Below are 20,288 nucleotides of genomic sequence, written 5' to 3' on the forward strand. Positions count from 1 at the left end.
CCGTCACCTGCTCCAGATCTGGAGCCAGAGTCTGATCCCGAGCCACCGTCACCTGCTCCAGATCACTCCGGCGTCAAGCCAATTAATGGTAAGTCGGCAGTGGTTATTTCTCCAACGTTATTTTGTCAGTTTTATTTTCCCCATTTTAATATGATTTTCTCGACACAACCAGCACTGATATTTTTTAAATGAAACAATGGCTCTAGCAATCTCATATATTTCTTAGATTTTACTGTTTGTTTTTCAGAGTCCTTTGAGTCTCTGTATAACGTGGGAGCGATGCTTGGATCCGGAGGATTTGGCAGGGTGTACGAGGGAACGCGCAAATTTGATGGCAAAAAGGTAAATCTTAATTTTGCTCTTGCATGCATCAAAACATATTTAAAACAATTTACACCGATGGTTTAATACTTAGTGCAAGATCAAGTGCTTGAATACTGTTACTGTTTTGATTTTTGTTGTTGTTGTTGTTTGTTTTTTGCAGGTTGCCATCAAGCAGATGCTCAAGATTGACAACGATCGTTATCTTCATATTGTAAGTTGGCCAAAGCCTGAATATGTATTTAGTTGTTTAAGTGCAGATTACTGTAGTTGATACACCCGTAGGAAGCATCAGGTGTGAATGTGATTGACAAATAAGCCTAGAGGCACCAAATAACTTTGAGCTGAAAAGCCTCTTTTGAACGTATCTAAAAAGATCAAAGAAAAGTACATTTAAAAATGACATGCTTTCTTCAGATTTTTACCCAGCTAACCTTCTGTCTACTACTTTTCTCTAGCCTGGGCACCCCAAACCTCTCGTTACCGAAGTGGCGCTGTTGCTGATGATGAGGCGAGAACCCATATGCCCCTACGTCATACATCTATACGAGTGGTTTGAACATCCTCAAACGTTCACTCTCGTTATGGAGTACCCGGAACCCTGCGAGAGCCTGCATGACTTCATCGCCCGTAACCCTCGACTGTGTGAACCAGCCGCACAGCTCATCGTGCTACAGGCTATGATGGCGCTACTACACTGCCTCGAGCGTGGTGTTTTTCACCATGACATCCATGCTGAGAATTTTCTGTGGAACAAAGACACGTTTCGTCTCAAGCTGATAGACTTTGGCTGCGGTCAGCTATTTAGTAGTGATGGCTACGAGAGCAAAATATACATCGGTGAGTATTTTGGGAGTGTGGAAACCTGAATGTAGTGACTTACTAATTATTTGTTGCTTTAAAATGTGCAAATGTCTTGCTTACAGGAGCACCGCTTTACTGCCCACCTGAAGTCCTGACCGAACCTCGCTTCCACGCCGTCCCAACAAATGTCTGGGCCCTAGGAGTCTTGTTGTATAAGATGGTGAACGGATGTCTTCCTTTTCGCAGTAGAATAGAAATCACACAGGCCAAAATTACATTTCATAACTCCACATTATCCGAAGGTGAGTGATTAATATTGATAACACTGATAAACACGCATGAAGCAAAGGCTCTGTACAGAAACAGTTAAAGGTGAAGTATGTAAGATTTTTTTTATAACTATAGCCCAACGTATAGCGAGAGTTTGGGAAGGGGCCTTTTGAAAATATGCTTTATTTTGTAAGAAACGACATACTTCACTTTTAAAGTAAAAATAAGGAACATTTTAGATGCTATTTTCATAGATGCCAAGTCACATGGTCACGACTAACCAGCTCTCTCCTTATTAAAATTTGTACAGAATGTGCAGATCTGATTAGCCAGTGCCTAGCCCGGGATCCCACTAAACGGCCGACGTTAGAGCAGATGTTTCAGCATGAATGGATTACAAGTGATCTAGATTGGGGAAGTTCAGGAGATTCAGTCTGTCTGTGATTTCAGGTGTGAGGAAGTGTAACAGACAGAGTAGGATTATTATCATGTGTCTTCAATTCTGGATCATTTGCAGTGAGGTGTTCATTGTAATGTTCTTGTTATAGTCAAGTCAAGCTCATTTATGTAGCGCTTTATACAATACAGATTGTTTCAAAGCGGCTTTGTGGTAATAAACAGGAAAATAACAGAATCAGTGATGCAAACAGAAAATATAAAATTGTTCATGAGTTGACTTGTTCATATGATCTTTGTATTGGACAGGAAATAACATACTTGCTGTCCTTGGTGGAAGACTTGACCCGAAGCCTGAAGTCCAACCCCAACCTGACAGGGAACTCGGAGCCCGTCCACGTCTGAGCGAGAACACGAGAGACTGCGAGACTGGAACCAAATCATCAAGCATCATCACAGCCACATTTGCTTTGTTTTAAAATGAATTTTTGCTTTGTTTTTTAAAAAGTCAAGACACCTCATCTTTATTTATATATAGCGCCTCGTATATGACCGATCTGTACATATGTATATATCATTTTTGAATTAAAGAAATGTTTTTTTTTAAACAGTCTCGGCCTAGGAGGAACCTTTGAAGTGAAAAGGCAAAGACCCATTTTTGTGCTTCCCATAAAAATAAAAATGTAAATAAAACTCTACATGATATCAAATGTTTGGAGGTTTCACCATGGCAACAAGAACTCCTTGGTCTTTAACAATGACTGACATTAATTTAGTGATCAAATTTAGCACTCTTAAATAATGTTGTGATCATAATAACTAAACCTCAAATTGTCATAAATCAACATCTCCGTAAAATGTTACGGAGTTTCTAATAGAAATATGACCTTCTGTAACAAAACAGGGCATTGATTTTGTACAATCATGTTTATCCAACATCAGGCATTTTGGGAGACACAACAAGTGAATAGGGAAATTATATAGCAATATTCCTATGAAATATTAGACATTATTATGAAAGTGTTGCCAATTATTGCTCCCATTATTACACTTCTTTTTTCATGACATGTTGCCCCAAGAACACATTCATATGCAAATTAGATACAGTATATAGATACAATGTATCACATTTAAGGCCATTTTACCCACACATTGCATCAAGTAAAACGGTATATCAGTCAATTCCGTTATATCTTTGATTAGTTGAGAATCATTGTTACGTTCCCATCTAGTCTAAGGAACAGGTAACGGAATAAATATGGTGTGATGTGTGGAGGCAGCAAGGTGCAATTCCCAACACCAGGGCTTTAACAAAGACCAAAGGCAACTCAATATCAAAATAAACAAGTTCATTTATTGTACAGATGTGGGAGGATTAAGGCCAAAATAACAAACATAAACCCTCTAACTATTTAGGAAGAAACTAACTAATCTACAAAAGAAAAGAAAACCAAAATACAATAATACACTAACTCCCTAACTTAAACAAGAGAAAACAAGATATAAAGAAAATGGCACCCACCTCTCTACTAACCCTTCCCCAAATGATTAACAAAATAAACTTAGGTAAAGAAAAACAATAACAAACGTATATACAAAAGGAGATAACTTACAAAACATAAGGGTTTTCTGGTAGCACAAAGTACAACAAAAAGTGTCAACACAATGACACTAAAGAAGAAGAAGAAAAAAAAAAAAATCAACAAGGTATAAGTCAAAAACAACTAATAAGGCTTTCTGGGTTGGGAAAAGAAGCCTCACAATGCAGCCTCCACACACAAACACACACACACACTGCTCTCTTTGTGCAATGGTGCTGCTTAAATCCCCACAGCTTCCTCTCCTCCTCCAATCACATCAGATCACCAGTCACTGGAGTCAGGTGGCAGCCGTTACTTCCTGCTTATGGAAGTAGAGAGAGAGGGAAAACAGGGAGAAAGGGAAAAAAAACACAAAACAAAACAAAAACATACGTCCTTGGACGTAACAATCAACTTTATAAAAGTTTGGTTAAAAAAAAAAAAATCCTGAACCCTAAAAATTGATTTGTAAATGGCATGTATATTGTTTTTGCCTATACATGTCATTTCATGTCTTTTTATTTTTTTAAACAACCGAGTTCTGGTGTCCACTACAGAGGACATACTGTAGCATAACATATGAATAAAATATATTTCAAAAAAAAAAAAAAAAATCCCCATTTGTTTATCACGCTCTGAACAATGTCATGACATGAAAAATACTAAATTCAAACAACCTTTTGTTTTTTCGGGCTCTCAGTAGGAAACATTACATTGTCCATCTGATCCAAATATGCATAGGCCTATTATTAATTTTCATTTCACAAAAACACTCAATTTAATTGCAATTCAGTTGTCTCCTGTCTTTCTCAAACAATATTTAAGTTATTAACAGTTTAACTCTACGCTGTCATGTGCCAATTCAGGACTGAAATATTACGGAGGTAGAAACCACATCAAATGTAGGGTGAATGAAGGGTGATTGGGACACAAGATCAGATGGGACAGTAACTATATAGAATTTATTTTCTTTTCAAATAAAAACTTTTTTTGCTGAGGCCTAGCTGTGAGACCGCATAATTCAAATGGGATGCCCTCATTGGTCTAACATCATGTAAGTGGGTGGGACATGCATCAAACGGGAAGTTGACCGCGAAATGCATGAACTGAGGAAAATGACATACGCTTTTGGTAGTTTTAATAATAAGGTCTTAAAATTGTCATAGCTACTACAAACGTTTGATAGAAACATGAATATGACGCACTACTGCTACAAAATCAGTAAAAACAATTGTTAATATCATGTTTCTATTTTCAGAATTAGGTTGTTTTTATTTTGTCCCATCCACCCAAACACAAAATGTGTAATTTTGGGTGATTGGGACAGTGCTTAAATGCTTTGCTAATTAAGAAAATTATTAGCCTTGCAATAGAGAACCATTGTTTATGCTCTATATGCTCTATATTCTCTATATTCTGAAAATAGAAACATTATAGTTAAACTTTTTTTTTTTTTTTTTTTTTTTACTGATTGCAGTAATAATTTTACTGTTGCAGTAATGAAAGGTTTGACTTTTGGACTTCAAACCTTCTTTTGATGGATTTCAAATAAATAAAGTTGAACAAACATAAACATGGACTCTTAATGATGATGAACAGAAAAGGAAATATTGCATATAAAATTATATCAAAGTATGAACTGTGCAATACAGTAAATATGCTTAAACTACCCTAAATCAATGGAAAGACGTGCTGTCCCAATCACCCAAACGTTACCAAACAAATGGTTTTGCTCAGTTTGCAGAAAAGTGTATGTCGCACATCCTTTCGCGGTAATATACCATCGTTTTGATAGTTTGCGGTTTGATATTCAGGTTTCTTTTGGCTATAAATACGCAGTGCGCTGTCATAGACATGCAAATAATACCGAATATCGTTCTCCATGATTTGTGAATTAAGGTGACGCTGTCCTTTGGGCCGAAATCAGTTTTTTTTTTCGTAGCGACTCTTAATTTTATAATGGCTATATCTCCAAATGTTGGACACTTAGAGGAATGAAACTGGTGTCATCTTCACCAGCTTGATCTGTGAATTTTTTCACAGCAAAGCTCTTGTCCGTAAACCCCTTGGTAAGTCCGCCAGTAAGGAATGTGAAATTAAGTCGTTCTTCATGTTTAACGTCTATTACCAATGAACACGCAGACTGCTGGAATAAAATAACATTGTTTTAGGTCGAGCTCGATTTGTGAAAACTTTCACAATAGCATTTTATCTCGTGGTCGTGTTTCTCTTTGCTCTGCCCCCAGTTTTTTGTATAATAAGATATATATATATATATATATATATATATATATATATATATATATATATATATATATATGTAAAATATGATATATATTATATAAATGACCTTGTACAGATAATGTACATCACTATTCTCATCTGTGAAAACTTTCACAGTTCAGTACGGGTCAGCTGACCCATCCCAGGGTCACTAACATCGCTATTCTGATCTGTGAAAACTTTCACAGTTGAGTTTTGGTCAGCTGACCCTTCCCTGGGTCACTAACATCACTATTTTGATCTGTGAAAACTTTCACAGTTGAGTTTTGGTCAGCTGACCCTTCCCTGGGTCACTAACATCGCTATTATGATCTGTGAAAACTTTCACAGTTGAGTTTTGGTCAGCTGACCCTTCCCTGGGTCACTAGCATCACTATTATGATCTGTGAAAACTTTCACAGTTCAGTACGGGTCAGCTGACCCTTCCCTGGGTCACTAAAATCACTTTTCTGATCTGTGAAAACTTTCACAGTTCAGTACGGGTCAGCTGACCCTTCCCTGGGTCACTAACATCGCTATTCTGATCTGTGAAAACTTTCACAGTTGAGTTTTGGTCAGCTGACCCTTCCCTGGGTCATGTACATCACTATTCTGAACTGTGAAAGTTTTCACAGATCAGAAAAGTGATTCTAGTGACCCTTGGATGGGTCAGCTGACCCGTACTGAACTGTGAAAGTTTTCACAGGTCAGAATAGTGATGTACATGACACAGGGAAGGGTCAGCTGACCCGTACAGAACTGTGAAAGTTTTCACAGGTCAGAATAGTGATGTTAGTGACCCAGGGAAGGGTCAGCTGACCAGTACTGAACTGTGAAAGTTTTCACAGATCAGAATAGTGATGTTAGTGACCCAGGGAAGGGTCAGCTGACCCGTACTGAACTGTGAAAGTTTTCACAGATCAGAATAGTGATGTTAGTGACCCAGGGAAGGGTCAGCTGACCAAAACTCAACTGTGAAAGTTTTCACAGATCAGAATAGCAATGTTAGTGACCCTGGGATGGGTCAGCTGACCCGTACTGAACTGTGAAAGTTTTCACAGATGAGAATAGTGATGTACATTATCTGTACAAGGTCATTTATATAATATATATCATATTTTACATATATATATATATATATATATATATATATATATATATATATATATATATATATATATATATATATATATATATCTTATTATACAAAAAACGGGGGGCAGAGCAAAGAGAAACACGACCACGAGATAAAATGCTATTGTGAAAGTTTTCACAAATCGAGCTCGACCTAAAACAATGTTATTTTATTCCAGCAGTCTGCGTGTTCATTGGTAATAGACGTTAAACATGAAGAACGACTTAATTTCACATTCCTTACTGGCGGACTTACCAAGGGGTTTACGGACAAGAGCTTTGCTGTGAAAAAATTCACAGATCAAGCTGGTGAAGATGACACCAGTTTCATTCCTCTAAGTGTCCAACATTTGGAGATATAGCCATTATAAAATTAAGAGTCGCTACGAAAAAAAAAACTGATTTCGGCCCAAAGGACAGCGTCACCTTAATTCACAAATCATGGAGAACGATATTCGGTATTATTTGCATGTCTATGACAGCGCACTGCGTATTTATAGCCAAAAGAAATCTGTGTAAAACCGCAGTTTTTTATGGGCTTAGTGCACTGTTGAAACTGCTACGACTTTATATTGCAGCATTTTTCCTAACATTACAGTCTTCTTAGGATACGTTTATTGTGTGTGGATTAAAAAAAAAACCCTTCTCCTAAATAAATGTAAACGAAGGTAGCTTGTGGGATGTCATTTTGTGAACTGAAGTGCTTCTGTTGTTGTTGCTCGGCAACAAGCGTCTACGTTTGCTTGAAGTGTTAGGAGGGTGTAACTGAAGTTTGAGACAGTTTAGTGGATCGAATAATTTATATTATTTATAAATCCTTACCTGTTTTGTTTTTAAACCAACACATTTAAATGGATCTGCACATTTCTAGACTATTAAGATGACTGAAGTCAAATGTTTAAGGGGAGAAGCTGGCGATTCAGTGCTCAAATGGTCTTGTAAAAAAGAGGATGAGTTCAACATTTGTGGACGCTGTCAGTCGTGTGTCCTCTCTGAGAAATTGCACCACTACACCGAGTGGATGAATAAGGCAGGAGGAGCATCTCAGAAGAGGTTCCTCACTGGCATCCTAGTGAGGTGCCACAATCTTCAAATACTGGAGGATCTTCAGAGTGTTTTACAAGTGACATCAGGGAAAGATTTCACCTATGCCAGGTCCAGAGCCCTGCCCAGTAAACCTGAGGACACCATATGGAGCATGGATGGAGCTCTGGACACAAAACTGCATGGAATGGATATGTTGGAAACCTGGGAATGGTTTAGGAAGAGCCCAGACTGGACCAAGTCCAAGTATGTGCTGGGGCTCTTGTCTTTATGTGACACCCCTCTTTTGCACATGTTGGCAAATTTGGTGCGTGTCCTGATTGTTTGGGAGAAACACAACTTTCTACAGTTCAGCAATACTGGTAAGAATGCACATAATATCACCAACTGTACAATAATCATAATAATAAAATGCATCACATTAATCACATTTAAACAAAAAGAAATGACACTTATATTAAATATTTATCAGTGCTTGTTCATGAAGTACCACAATACTATAGTTCTGTAAACAGTTGTGTTCTTATCAGATACATTGAAGGTTTTTAAAGGGTTAGTTCACCCAAAAATGCAAATTCTGTCATCATTTACTCACCCTCAAGTTGTTCCAGACCTGTATGAATTTATTTCAGTTGATGGGCCCCATTGACTTCCATAGTATTAGAAAAAAAAAATACTGTGGAAGTCATTGGGGGCCCAGCAACTATTTGGTTACCAACATTCTTCAAAATATCTTATTTTGTTTTCAGCAGAAGAAAGAAATTTATTGAGTAAATGATAAATGTAGCAATTCTTTTTGAAAATGTAGCGATTCTTTTTGAAAAATGAAGCGATTCTTTTCAAATAAATGTACTGATGTGTTTTAAATGTATTGATTCCTTTTGAATAAATGTAGCGATTTCTTTTGAAAAATTTAGTAATTCTGTTTGAAAAACGTAGCAATTCCTTTTGAATAAATGTAGCGATTCTTTTTGAAAAATGTAGTGATTCTTTTTGAAAAATGAAGCGATTCTTTTTGAAAAATGTAGCGATTCTTTTCGAATAAATGTATAGATTGTTTTCGAATAAATGTACTGATGCGTTTTAAATGTATTGATTCCTCATGAAAAATGTAGCGATTTCTTTTGAAAAATGTAGCAATTCCTTTTGAATGAATGTAGCGTTTCTTTTTGAAAAATGTAGTGATTCCTTTTGAAAAAAATGTAGCGATTCTTTTCGAAAAATATAGCAATTCTTTTCGGGAAAATGCAGCGATTCTTTTTGAAAAATATAGCAATTCTTTTCGGGAAAATGTAGCGATTCTTTTTGAATAAATGTATCAATGTGATATCTTGTCTTATTATAGATAGTTTTGCAGATCTCCCAGTTACAGAGTCACGCTTCTCTTACCATTCAGATGACCACCCGGATCTGGATCTTCTCATCAAAGCATGTACTTTATATGAGCCAGCTGATCTGCCTCAAGAAGCTCACCAGGATAGTCAAACAGATATCTCAAAACAGGAATACTCAGAACAGAGTAAGTAGTGAGCTCTTTGCATAAGTTATTGAATATTTTATATTTATGTTAAAAAGTAAATAATTTTATATTTATGATTGAAACCAGGCCATGAATTCGGCAGGTACTGTTCAATAATTTGAGGTTCAGTACATTTTTTTTTAAAGTTTTGCTCACCAAGGCTACATAATATGTATTATTTGATCAAAAATACAGTAAAAACAGGAACATTGTGAAATATATTAATAAAATCTAAAATAACTGGTTTCTATTTCAGTGTATTTTAAAGTGTAATTTATTCCTGTGATGTCAAAGCTGAATTTTACTCCAGTCTTCAGGGTCACATGATCATTCAGAAATCATTCTAAAGTGCTAATTTGGTGCTCAAAAAACATTTAATGTTAAAAACATTGCTGCTTAAGGAAACCTTGACTTTTTTGCATAAATAGTTGGATATTTTATATTTATTTAAAAAGTAAATACATTTATATTTGTAAGTGGTTGATCTATTAAAGTCACCCATTTATTATACAGTAAAGGATGCCAGATCTCTCAAGAGTGTCTGTCATGAAGTTGAGCTGGACACGCAGAATTTAGACCCCTGGAACAAAAGAAAAGACAGAGATTCAGACTCAGACAGTTCTGATGATCCTGATCCTGCCCTCACCGTCGTGCCCAGGTCGTCAAAATCAATGTCAGGTGTCAGCCGTCATAAAGATTTCATTCGAAGTCTGCCAGTCGACATCGCAAAGATAATTTTGGGTAAGTCTCGTTTTCCCAAGTTTTTCCACTTGTCTATGAAGCGTAATTCTGACATCAATTCTGCATAATGTCTGTCATAGTTCCCAGCAATTAAAAAAGAAATCAAATTAATAACTACTTTTTATTTTTCAAAACAGAAACAATGGCCTCTCTTTCTTTCTTTTCTCTTTCTCAGGGGTGACAAGCTGAGATTGACTGGTTCTTATTAATTCAGATGCTTTGTTTCACTTATTGTTTTATGAGTGCATGCTTAGTTCATGTCTGTTGTAAGCATCACTGTGTTGTTCTTTTCAGACCTGTGAAATAGTTTGGCTTGTGCTACTATGGAAACAACTTTACTGCCAATAGACAAGAGGGTTAGGTTGACTCAAAAGATACTTTACAAGACCTAGCAACTGAACCCAAGCCTCGCTAATAGCAACCAATTTCTTTTCAATAGACCATCTATTACTAATTTAGAAAAAAAATGGGAAAATTACTATTATCAGAAGTACTTGTATTTTAGTTTTAGTTGCCATACATGACTTAAATGTATCTTAATATAAATTATCTTTATGCAATTATGCATTTTCATCATAAAGGTCACCTAAAAATAGTGACATCCCTTAAATATTCAGTTATTCAGACATAATATATATGGTTTAGTATTGAGATTTTTTTTTTTTTGTCATTTACTCTTCTAGGGCTTTTGGATAAGGTCTCGCTGTACAGCTGCAGGTGTGTGTCCAAGCACTGGCAATGCCTAACTGATGAGATCTTAACTGAGATGGAAGTAAAGAAGAGTGTTGAGAAACAGGCCATGATTCTGCAAGTAATACATCATGTCAAAAATCATATATATAGTTTATTTTGTTATCTCAAAGAGGTCAAATATGTCACCATGTAACCTGCAGTTCAGCTGGTAGAACATGGTGTTATGCAGGGATTTAATCTCTAGGGAACACACAGTCTACTGATAATTTCTATACCTTCAATGCACTATAAATTGCTTAGGATAAAACATATTAATATCGTAAGTGTGTTCATTTTGGTTAGTTTAATAAAATCTGTCTGTGTTTTTGTCACATGAAAGTATTTCTTATAACTTTGTTCTATATATTACAGTTCTGATCATTTGTATGCATTTCCAGGGTAACTCAACATCTAAGGTCAACCCTGTTTATGCTAAGATCTGTGAGGTTCAAGTGCCCATCAGTGAAGGGCATAAGCACTTTCAGCATGGAGAATCTTTCCCCAAACATAAGCTGGTACAAAAAGACACTTTTTGCACTCTGCATATACATACACACAAAATTTTGTCATGAAACTCTAAATGGCACAGGCTGATAGGTCCTTGACTCAATCTGCTTGCAATCACATAGTTTTCTGTAGGGCACTGCTTATTGATTCCTGCTGTATCAGCAGCCAGTGAGCTTGCTGCTTTCAAATACTTGGTCGGCATTTGCTGTAGCAGTTTGCTGCACACTTTCAGAAGCCCACCAGCTCCACCTGTATAGATCTGCTACAGATAATTCATGTATCCTATATTTTATAGCAGCAGCATGTCTTATTTGCTCACATCAGTGTTTTGTGTATTGGCAGTAGCAAATCATGTACTTGCTCATATCATGTACATTGTCATATCCATTACCATGCCAAACACTCTGAGAGTTGTCATGATGGAAATATATATATATATATATATATATATATATATATATATATATAATCTGCATTACAAACTTAATAAACTTATAAATGTGTCTATTTACCTATGTTTTTAGACACAACATCAGGATTTGGATTCTGTCTACAAAGGCTTTAAAACTAAGACAGTCCAAATGGAAGAACGCAACGTGTACTGTGGAGTGTATAACATCTTGGTCCTGTTGGAAAGGTAGAATTTATGTAGAAAACATTTTGAAATATACTCTACAATATATTTAATAAATATATAGATGTATTAAATATAAGTAATTATCATATATTATATCATAGTTTTAGAACTTCCTGTCATGTTCTCCATATAGAGAAGACCCCAGTAGAGTTTTGCATTATGCTGGGGGGCAGTTTGTGGCGGTTGGATCCAGGGACCGTACCATCAAGTTACTGCATGTTGCGTCACCCAAAGAGGATCCTTTAGTGATCCAGGGACATGCAGGTAGTGTGAGAGCAGTTCTGGTTTGTGAAGAGAGAGACTTGGTTATCAGCGCCAGCTATGACCTCAGTATCAGGTTAGTCAGGCATTACTATGGTTGTTTAACAAACTAAAATCATAGACAGCAGTAAAGAATGTTGTGCTTTATTTCTGTACTCCTTTCAAAGGTGCTGGAACCTGAAAACCGGCATATGTACAATGATTTTTCATGGACATTTTGGCACTATAAATTGCCTGGATTTGTTTGGGGATAGACTGGTGTCTGGAGCCAAAGATTGTAGAGTTAGAGGTAGGCGATTGTGAGCTGTTATACCTTAAGGCCCGTTTACACTAAGGACAATAACTATATAGATTTTTAAAAAATCATTAATAATGGTTCTAATGAGAATAGGGAAGTCCACAAAACAACTATAACGATAACACAGAGGATGCAACAGTAACGACTTTATACAACTATAATGACCTTTTTCCTTATATATATTTTTTTTTATATAATCACTGTTCTTGGTGTGAACAGGCCTTTATAAGGGTCTGGATCTGTACATTTCAATGCAAATTTAGCCAAAACAAAAGCTAATTTATTTTTATTTTTGAGGCCTAATTAGATTTACGTATTTTTGTAATGAAAAAAGTTAAATGAAGTGATATTTTGAAAACTTCTGGAAAATATGTGCCATCTTAACATACACTTTTGTTCAAAAGTGTGGGGTCGGTAAGATTTTTTTATGTTTTTGAAAGAAGTCTCTTATGCTGTATTTATTTGATCAGAAATACAATAAACAGTAATACTGTGAAATATTCTTACAATTTAATATAATTCTATTTTAATACATTTTAAAATAAAATGTGTTCCTGTGTCTTCAGTGTCACATGATCCCTCAGACATCATTGTAATATGCTTATTTGCTGCTCAAGAACCATTTCTTATTATTATCAACATTGAAAATGGTTGTGCTGCTTAATATTTTTGTTGTGTGTTGTCCTGACCCAAATAATGCACAATTGCTACTCTGGCAGGATCAGAAAAAAATGGCATCATTAGCATATTGTCTGCTCCAGGGGTGTATAAATACAACTAAAGACCAAAGCTAATAGCTTGTAAAAGTATTTGTCTATGTGTGTATTGATCACAGTGTGGAACCTACTGACGGGGAAGTGTGTTGAGAATCTGAAGTTTAAACACCTTAAACCAATCATGTGTGTGAAGATTAATGAAACTCTGGTGGTCAGTAGTTGTGCTGGAGGTCAGATCAGGATATGGAGCATGGAGACGGCATCACTTACAAGGGTGAGAGAGATACTCAGTGATCATGTTCAGAACACAAGCATGTATAAGTTACTTGATCCATGTTTACATTGCAGAACAAAATTAATCCTAATTTTCCCCTTTTCATCTAAATGTTTTGATAATTTTAAATTTTTTAGATTCTGAATTTATTTCAATATGGCATTCCTGTAGAAATGTTTCAAATTGCTGTCTTATTCAGTTTTGTATTATGTTAGGTTTTGTACTTAAGTTTAACAGTTTTGAAAAGAGTATGTAAGCAAATTGGCCTGCAAGTACACAGAGTTTTGGTACACAGCAAAATCCCCAGAGTTAAATCAACTCTGCTCAGAGTACATATGGTCCCTCTCTAAATAGTGTTAAAATAACACTCAAGCAGAGTTAAATTTAGTTAGATAATTAAGCAATTAATTAAGTAATGATTGTGCAGTAGTGATTAACACCTGCTGTTAACAAGCAGAATCACTGAAGAAATAAAAAACACAAGAACTACAAGTGACTTAAGTCACAGCCTTATTAATTTCTTAATTATCTCCTTAACTTTAACTCTGCTTCAGTGTTATTTTAACACTATTTAGAGAGGGACCATATGCACTCTGAGCAGAGTTGATTTAACTCTGGGGATTTTGCTGTGTAGTGTTTGTGTCTTTTGAAAAGTACCCATTAGCAATGCTTGTCCCAAAGCAATGGTAAAGGATCCACAGTTTACCCCACATAGACTTCTGCTGTGCTCATTGTGTGAAGTTTTGTAAATGTGACCTAAATATTTAGAAATGTGTTCTAGCAATCGTAAAAAAACAATATATCTCAGAAAATCTTTGATTTAAAGAATTAATCATAATGACATTGGCATTCCTGTCCTCAAATGAATTTCGCCCACATTTCTTCATGAAACAACTACTGAATACTCTCTCCTTGTTACAGCAAATCAGTGGTCACCAGGGTGCAGTGCTGTGTCTGTGCTTCGATCAGTGGCATATCCTCTCTGGGGGTTCAGATGGGGAGGTCAAAGCATGGAGCACCAACTCTAGCTTCAAAAAATGCCTGAGGACCTTCCAGCATCCAAAGTAACAAAACCAACCAGTGACCGTACAGCTGGTCATTTTAATCATTAACTTTTAATAGCATGATTATGCACTTTCATAAATGATCTGATCTCTTGCCTACTCTCTATTATAATCTTTAGAGAGGTGTTGACCATGTCTTTCCTGTTTCTCCGGATCATTACCGGCTGCATGGACGGAAAGATCCGGATCTTCAACTTCTTAAATGGAGACTGCCTGAGAGTTATAAGGACAAACATGAAGCAATGCCCTGTCCTTTCTTTACACACACACCACAACACGTGAGTTTACCCTGTGTCCGGACATATTACTCAATTTTATAAGCACAATTTAATGATGCTGTTCTTTCTTGTAATGTTATATTATCTGAAAAAGTTTTCTGTCATGCTGTCAGTGTGGTTGTAAACACCAAAGGCAGTATTCTGATGCTCCAGTTCGCTGAGGTTCACTGGGACTACTCTGCCAGTCCTTTTTTTGAGCGGTCCCAGATCTCCCTTGAGAATGTGCCTCAGAGCGCTGAACAGATGACTCAAGGGGGTTCACCCAGCCCAAAAAGTCGTTTCCACCGTTTCAAGAGCCTCTCAACTCCCAGTATGCAGCATGCACGAGGTACCACCTTTCAAATGCCCTATAGAATATAGTCTAATTTATATACAGAATGTAATTTCTAATTTTGACTCACAGTGGATTATGAATTACGTATTTAAATAAATATTTAAACAAATGCATTTTTATTAAATAGTTATGCCCTGTCTTGCCAAAGAATTAGCTAATGTGGCTGACATCCAACATGCAAAGGGGAGTTTGTCATTTCTGCTGTACTAGCATCACCAACAAGAATCAATGATAAAAATAATGATGGTTTCCAAACACGTTTCCCAAACACTCCCGTTTACAGTCAGTTCACTTGGCGGCCATATTGGTAACACCTTGGCTGCTCCTATGTACTACAATGGGGAAGGACCGAAATCTCTAAAACTGTTTTTCAAGATTACTTTTATATTTATTATGATACAATAACAGCAGCTACATTTGCCTTAATTATTTCATATGGATAACACTTTCTCGCATGCAACAGCGAGTGAGATTTAATACTGGTTCCAGGACAGAGGGTCAGAATGAAGGTTGAAAATAATTGTTTTTCCAGTCCACACATATATTTGGGTTTTTTTTGTGTGTGCAAAAAAACTTTATTAACATTTATAAGTGAACCTCAGGGAACAAATTCAAATAATAAAAAAGCCATTTCATGACCCCTTTAAGCATTATGATTTCTCTCTTTCATTTTTATATGAGTGGTCCATCTCCTTCACTTACTGTTTTCTCATCTCTAAAGTGAAGAAGCAACAGATCTTTTTCATATTGTGACACATCTGAGTGTCTGAGGAAGAAAATGTAGGGCAGTGACTTGGTTCAGTCCACAGATTGTTTACTGGATGGAGGTAAATCTGAATGTGAGCTTGCAATCGATTGTAAGAAATGGTTGGGGTTTGATTAAACATTATGTGTTCATCGTTTTAAAAAAAGAAAGAAAGAAAACTTACATGGATGAATCATTCACAATAAGATCAAAACATGCATTTAGAAAATACAGTGGGTACGGAAAGTATTCAGACCCCCTTAAATTTTTCACTCTTTGTTATATTGCAGCCATTCGCTAAAATCATTTAAGTTCATTTTTTTCCTCATTAATGTACACACAGCACCCCATATTGACAGAAAAACACAGAATTGTTGACATTTTTGCAGATTTATTAAAAAAGAAAAACATTTCTTCTGATCATCCTTGAGATGGTTCTACACCTTCATTTGAGTCCAGCTGTGTTTGATTATACTGATTGGACTTGATTAGGAAAGCCACACACCTGTCTATATAAGACCTTACAGCTCACAGTGCATGTCAGAGCAAATGAGAATCATGAGGTCAAAGGAACTGCCTGAAGAGCTCAGAGACAGAATTGTGGCAAGGCACAGATCTGGCCAAGGTTACAAAAAAAAAAAGACGTTTGGGACAACCAGAACCCTTCTTGGAGCTGGCCGTCCGGCCAAACTGAGCTATCGGGGGGAGAAGAGCCTTGGTGAGAGAGGTAAAGAAGACCCCAAAGATCACTGTGGCTGAGCTCCAGAGATGCAGTCGGGAGATGGGAAAAAGTTGTAGAAAGTCAACCATCACTGCAGCCCTCCACCAGTTGGGGCTTTATGGCAGAGTGGCCCGATGGAAGCCTCTCCTCAGTGCAAGACACATGAAAGCCCGCATGGAGTTTGCTAAAAAACACCTGAAGGACTCTAAGATGGTGAGAAATAAGATTCTCTGGTCTGATGAGACCAAGATAGAACTTTTTGGCCTTAATTCTAAGCGGTATGTGTGGAGAAAACCAGGCACTGCTCATCACCTGTCCAATACAGTCCCAACAGTGAAGCATGGTGGTGGCAGCATCATGCTGTGGGGGTGTTTTTCAGCTGCAGGGACAGGACGACTGGTTGCAATCAAGGGAAAGATGAATGCGGCCAAGTACAAGGATATCCTTGACGAAATCCTTCTCCAGAGTGCTCAGGACCTCAGACTGGGCCAAAGGTTTACCTTCCAACAAGACAATGACCCTAAGCACACAGCTAAAATAACGAAGGAGTGGCTTCACAACAACTCTGTGACTGTTCTTGAATGGCCCAGCCAGAGCCCTGACTTAAACCCAATTGAGCATCTCTGGAGAGACCTAAAAATGGCTGTCCACCAACGTTTACCATCCAACCTGACGGAACTGGAGAGGATCTGCAAGGAGGAATGGCAGAGGATCCCCAAATCCAGGTGTGAAAAACTTGTTGCATCTTTCCCAAAAAGACTCATGGCTGTATTAGATCAAAAGGGTGCTTCTACTAAATACTGAGCAAAGGGTCTGAATACTTAGGACCATGTGATATTTCAGTTTTTTTTCTTTAATAAATCTGCAAAAATGTCAACAATTCTGTGTTTTTCTGTCAATATGGGGTGCTGTGTGTACATTAATGAGGAAAAAATGAACTTAAATGATTTTAGCAAATGGCTGCAATATAACAAAGAGTGAAAAATTTAAGGGGGTCTGAATACTTTCCATACCCACTGTGTATTGAATTTTCATTTCATGCCAACTCTAACGTTGATGTTTTCTGTACCTATAGATACTCAGCAGGAGTCCACAAGGGTGTCAATGTGGAGTCAGCTTCAGGCTTATCGTCACAGCAGGGCCTCCATTAATCTGCAGTCTGAGTGCCTCAACAGGCCCCGATCTGTTCTCTCAGCAGGCAGGCCTGTCAGTGGATACAAGGACTTTCAAAACAGAGTCAGCCACACACCAAGCACTGCCACCATCAACTTGGGTAAGAGATTAACCTAATCAAAATGATTTGATATGCGTGTTTTGTAAAACATAATAATAGAACGCTATAGTTTTAGATGAAAGTTCATGCATGAAATATGAGAATGGATTTCTTATTTAAAGATAAGAAGACTTATGACACCAAACGCTCAGTACTCAGGCAGAGTGAGAAGGCAGCCAGAGACAGAGTGAGAAAACGAGGTCCTCACCACCCCATGACCCCTGACCTAATTCTACTAAGGGCCGGCAGCTGCCAGCAGAGCTGGTACAGTGATTTGGCCAAGTCCAACATGGAGCTGAATGCCAGAGTACGAGATGCCTGGGGACCTGATTCATCCAAAGAGCCATCATTTCAAACCACCACCAAAAAAACATCTGAAATCCATGCCCCATTCACAACCCACAGAGTTGACCTCAACCCTCAGAGCTCCTTACATTCCAGGCAGACCTGCTTGACACCTCACTCTCCTCCTAAACAATCCCAAAGATCCTTGAATGTAATTCGGTCTGGCACAAACAAGATTGGCCCACTAAACACGACTTCCCCGGAAGATGGCAAGGCTCAACAGCGATTGTTTATGAGGCGAACTTCCATGCCCACACAATGCCATGAAGATTTTGAAATGACCAACATGTCCAGTTCATATCACCTCCCGCTAGACCCCTTCAAGGACCATGGAGCCTTTCAGCTGAGGACGGACACACAACTGGAGGCTTTCATTCAGGAGTGTACCAGACAGCAGCAGAGTCACAAACACGGCAGGGGTGACCAAAGTAAAATTGCTTGGAAGCGCAGCCATTGTCATCAGTAAAGGAAACTAAATGTGTGCACCTGACCTTTGAGAAGGTACTGAAATCTAAAGGCATGACACACTTTTGTTATAGTCAGACAACTGAATTCTCAGTTTGATATTTTGAACTCTATAGAAGTAACATAATATAATAGAATGATACAATATTTTAAACGTTATTTTGAATTTGATAAGTTGGCTTGTAGTATTTATATGTATACTTGTAGTATATTTTTATGTTATACTCTTTGACCTCACATATAATTTGATGGATAGATGTTGCATTATATCAATGAAGTTTGAGATTATTAGTACATGTCTTTCTTTTTGTGTCTTTATTTTGTATGCTTGAACAAGTTTTGATGCTAGGGGGCAGCAAAGTACAAGCTAATCTGTCCCAAAGAAATCATAAATCATAAGTGATCCTCTCAGGTTGGAACGTTATGAACATTATTTGAAATAGTTATGCATCTTTACGTTTTTTAAAGGATCTTTATACATTATATTTTAATCTTTATACAGTATTTTAAAGTGCCTGTTTAAGAGTGTTTGATTATTTCAGGCATTTCATCAGCAGTTCTGCATGCATATACAAATCCTCTGACTTTGACCTTATTAATGAGAGATGCTGACAAGAAGTGTAAACATATTTTGCTGAAGTTGGAGAGACATTAAATAAATTAGATTTGCCACACACTGTGAGTAAAGAGTAAATCTTTGAAAAAACTGTTTATATCTCTGTCAGAACTCTGTTGTTTTATGTCTCTTTGTCTTTAGCTGATTCTTATTAGGGGGCTGTTCTAATTTAAATATTGAAATGAAAAATAGAGTTGATGTGGCAGGCAATGTAAAGCTGTCTGCTTCAAACAAATGATGTTCATCCAATGAACATCTGTTGAGGTTCTCTAAACTCTAAAAATTAGTATGTAGCATTTTAGTGCTGAGTTTTATGTGAGTTGCATCTAGTTCTTAATTTTTCTTTTGTAAAAATGCAAAATGGCAATCCAGTCAAATAATGAATAATTTCTTAAAGGGTTAGTACACCCAAAAATGAAAATTCTGTCATTAACGACTCACCCTCATGTCGTTCCAGACCCATAAGACCTTCGATCATCTTTGGAACACAAATTACTTAGTGAGGCCTCCATTGCCAGCAAGATCATTAACACTTTCAGATGCCCAGAAAGCTACTAAAGACATATTTAAAACAGTTCATGTGACTACAGTGGTTCAATCTTAATGTTATGAAGTGACGAGAATACTTTTTGTGTGCCAAAAAAACAAAGTAATGACTTTATTCAGCAATATCTGGTGATGGGCAATTTCAAAACACTGCTTCATGAAGCTTCAAAGCTTTATGAATCTTTTGTTTCAGATCAGTGGTTTGGAGCGAAACTGCCAAAGTCACGTGATTTCAGTAAACAAGGCTTCCTTACAGTGTTTCGAAATTTCAATGGTTCACCACTGGGGGGCGTGACTTTGGCAGTTTGATACACGGTCCGAACCACTGATTCGAGAAAAAAAAAAAAGATTCGTAAAGCTTTGAAGCCTCATGAAGCAGTGTTTTGAAATTGCCCATTACTAGAT

General features: G+C 37.0%; 2 protein-coding genes and 1 long non-coding RNA gene across 10 annotated transcripts in view; 2 read left to right on the forward strand and 1 right to left on the reverse strand.

Moving 5' to 3' along the window:
- LOC125255793 overlaps positions 1-142 on the reverse strand; it is an 8,654-nt gene extending 8,512 nt beyond the window's left edge. For both annotated transcript variants that reach the window (XR_007181997.1, XR_007181998.1), the window contains exon 1: positions 8-142. This is a non-coding gene — a long non-coding RNA (uncharacterized LOC125255793). The remainder of the gene's footprint in view (positions 1-7) is intronic.
- LOC125255791 (serine/threonine-protein kinase pim-3-like) overlaps positions 1-2,399 on the forward strand; it is a 12,732-nt gene extending 10,333 nt beyond the window's left edge. For 2 of the 4 annotated variants that reach the window (XM_048171288.1, XM_048171285.1), the window contains 6 exons: positions 1-88; positions 248-342; positions 485-535; positions 780-1,161; positions 1,248-1,427; positions 2,101-2,399. The exon at positions 1-88 ends at the window's left edge or, in 1 of these variants, runs on beyond it. In XM_048171288.1, coding sequence (XP_048027245.1) covers positions 1-88; positions 248-342; positions 485-535; positions 780-1,161; positions 1,248-1,427; positions 2,101-2,270 — 966 coding nt within the window. In that variant the 3' untranslated portion in view covers positions 2,271-2,399. Of the gene's footprint in view, positions 89-247; positions 343-484; positions 536-779; positions 1,162-1,247; positions 1,428-1,705; positions 1,846-2,100 lie in introns of all 4 variants that reach the window. The other 2 variants (XM_048171287.1, XM_048171286.1) reach the window with 2 other exon arrangements.
- Positions 2,400-7,400: 5,001 nt separating this feature from the next.
- fbxw10 (F-box and WD repeat domain containing 10) lies at positions 7,401-19,395 on the forward strand. Of its 4 annotated transcripts, none has more exons than XM_048171466.1 (14): positions 7,401-8,173; positions 9,157-9,330; positions 9,844-10,071; positions 10,755-10,882; positions 11,202-11,318; positions 11,835-11,947; positions 12,081-12,284; positions 12,376-12,497; positions 13,342-13,496; positions 14,418-14,560; positions 14,680-14,838; positions 14,952-15,166; positions 17,714-17,911; positions 18,064-19,395. In XM_048171466.1, exons 1-14 carry the CDS (start codon positions 7,648-7,650, stop codon positions 18,720-18,722), a joined length of 3,141 nt encoding a protein of 1,046 aa, XP_048027423.1. In that variant the 5' UTR covers positions 7,401-7,647; the 3' UTR covers positions 18,723-19,395. The 4 variants fall into 4 exon arrangements, with proteins under 4 accessions (XP_048027423.1, XP_048027421.1, XP_048027422.1 ...); XM_048171464.1 differs by having other exon boundaries at positions 7,407-8,173; positions 18,034-19,395; XM_048171465.1 differs by having other exon boundaries at positions 7,407-8,173; positions 9,169-9,330; positions 18,034-19,395.
- Positions 19,396-20,288: the final 893 nt, after the last annotated feature.

The sequence above is a fragment of the Megalobrama amblycephala genome, linkage group LG20 (assembly GCF_018812025.1).
Source record: "Megalobrama amblycephala isolate DHTTF-2021 linkage group LG20, ASM1881202v1, whole genome shotgun sequence".
In the NCBI taxonomy this organism is placed as follows: domain Eukaryota; kingdom Metazoa; phylum Chordata; class Actinopteri; order Cypriniformes; family Xenocyprididae; genus Megalobrama; species Megalobrama amblycephala.

Coding starts and splice junctions, on each gene's coding strand:
- fbxw10 (XM_048171464.1), top strand. CDS start 7,648: ATGACTGAAGTCAAATGTTTAAGGGGAGAAGCTGGCGATTCAGTGCTC. Junction 11,319..11,834: donor CTTTCCCCAAACATAAGCTG/GTACAAAAAGAC, acceptor CTATGTTTTTAG/ACACAACATCAGGATTTGGA. Junction 15,167..17,713: donor CAGTATGCAGCATGCACGAG/GTACCACCTTTC, acceptor CTGTACCTATAG/ATACTCAGCAGGAGTCCACA.